This window comes from Eimeria mitis, genomic scaffold (assembly GCF_000499745.2).
Source record: "Eimeria mitis Houghton genomic scaffold, Emh_scaff3876, whole genome shotgun sequence".
NCBI classification, from domain to species: domain Eukaryota; phylum Apicomplexa; class Conoidasida; order Eucoccidiorida; family Eimeriidae; genus Eimeria; species Eimeria mitis.
In genome coordinates, this window is record NW_013572210.1 from 1241 (window position 1) to 2133 (window position 893).

General features: G+C 54.0%; 1 protein-coding gene across 1 annotated transcript in view; it reads left to right on the top strand.

Moving 5' to 3' along the window:
* Positions 1 to 64: 64 nt before the first annotated feature.
* EMH_0070410 (uncharacterized protein) overlaps positions 65 to 893 on the top strand; it is a gene marked incomplete at both ends in the record, with an annotated part of 2544 nt that continues 1715 nt past the window's right edge. Inside the window, one exon of the mRNA XM_013498970.1 lies at positions 65 to 785. Coding sequence (XP_013354424.1) covers positions 65 to 785 — 721 coding nt within the window. The remainder of the gene's footprint in view (positions 786 to 893) is intronic.

Here is an 893-nt window from a genome sequence, read left to right on the forward strand (position 1 = left end):
GGGCAAGGCAAAGACACGCGAAACTGGCTCGCTTCACTTGCTCAACGGCAACTCTACGCCCACAATGGCCCGAAGATACGATCCAGTAGATGAGGATAAGCCAGGATCTTTGGCCACTCTGACACCACAATCATCCCCCAGCTTATTTGAATTGACTGCCGCTTCTTCACCACCGGACTCACGCCAGCTCAAGGTTGATGCGGTGCGGGAGTTACCAAAACCGGGGCAACATCGTGGCAAATTTTTAGTTGGAGCACTGGCATCCATTGTTTCACTAGTGGCGGTTTTGGCCTTGTTGGCCTTGTGTCGGTCCAGCCAGAAGAAACTAAACTCCGGGGGAGCAGCACAACGAAACCTTTCCGATATGGAAGATGAAGAAAACATCTCGAGTATTATAGAGCAATGCCTGGATTTGGAGGAGGAGCTTGGCCTTCGGCCAGCTGCTTCACCACCTACTGACGAAGCGGGCGAGGGGAAGGCTAAGCTCCTCGCCATGCTGTATGAGTCTTCAGCCACTTTTGAACAGATGCGGGTTATTGCCTCACAGAAGCGGGAAGGTGACCTTCACCCGCCTCCACCTAAGATTCCGCGGCTTACTGAGTCATGGGCGTCTGACCCGCACTCACAAAGGCCGGCTGGGGCATTTCTGTCACACCCTAGTGGAATGGCAGTGGGCGGTGCAGCCAGTGCTTTGGATGCAGATGCCTGGGTGGAGGAGGAGTCTGGGCTAGTGTCTGTTGAAGCCGTCGACAAATCGTACACAACAAATCAGGAAGGAAAGCCAGGTCCTCAACATGACGTTTCAACTACTCTGTGGCGTCACACGCAACTTTCTGAAGGAGAGACACACATAAGCCCGCCGTCGAGTTTCGCGTTTGGCAGAGCACATAGCG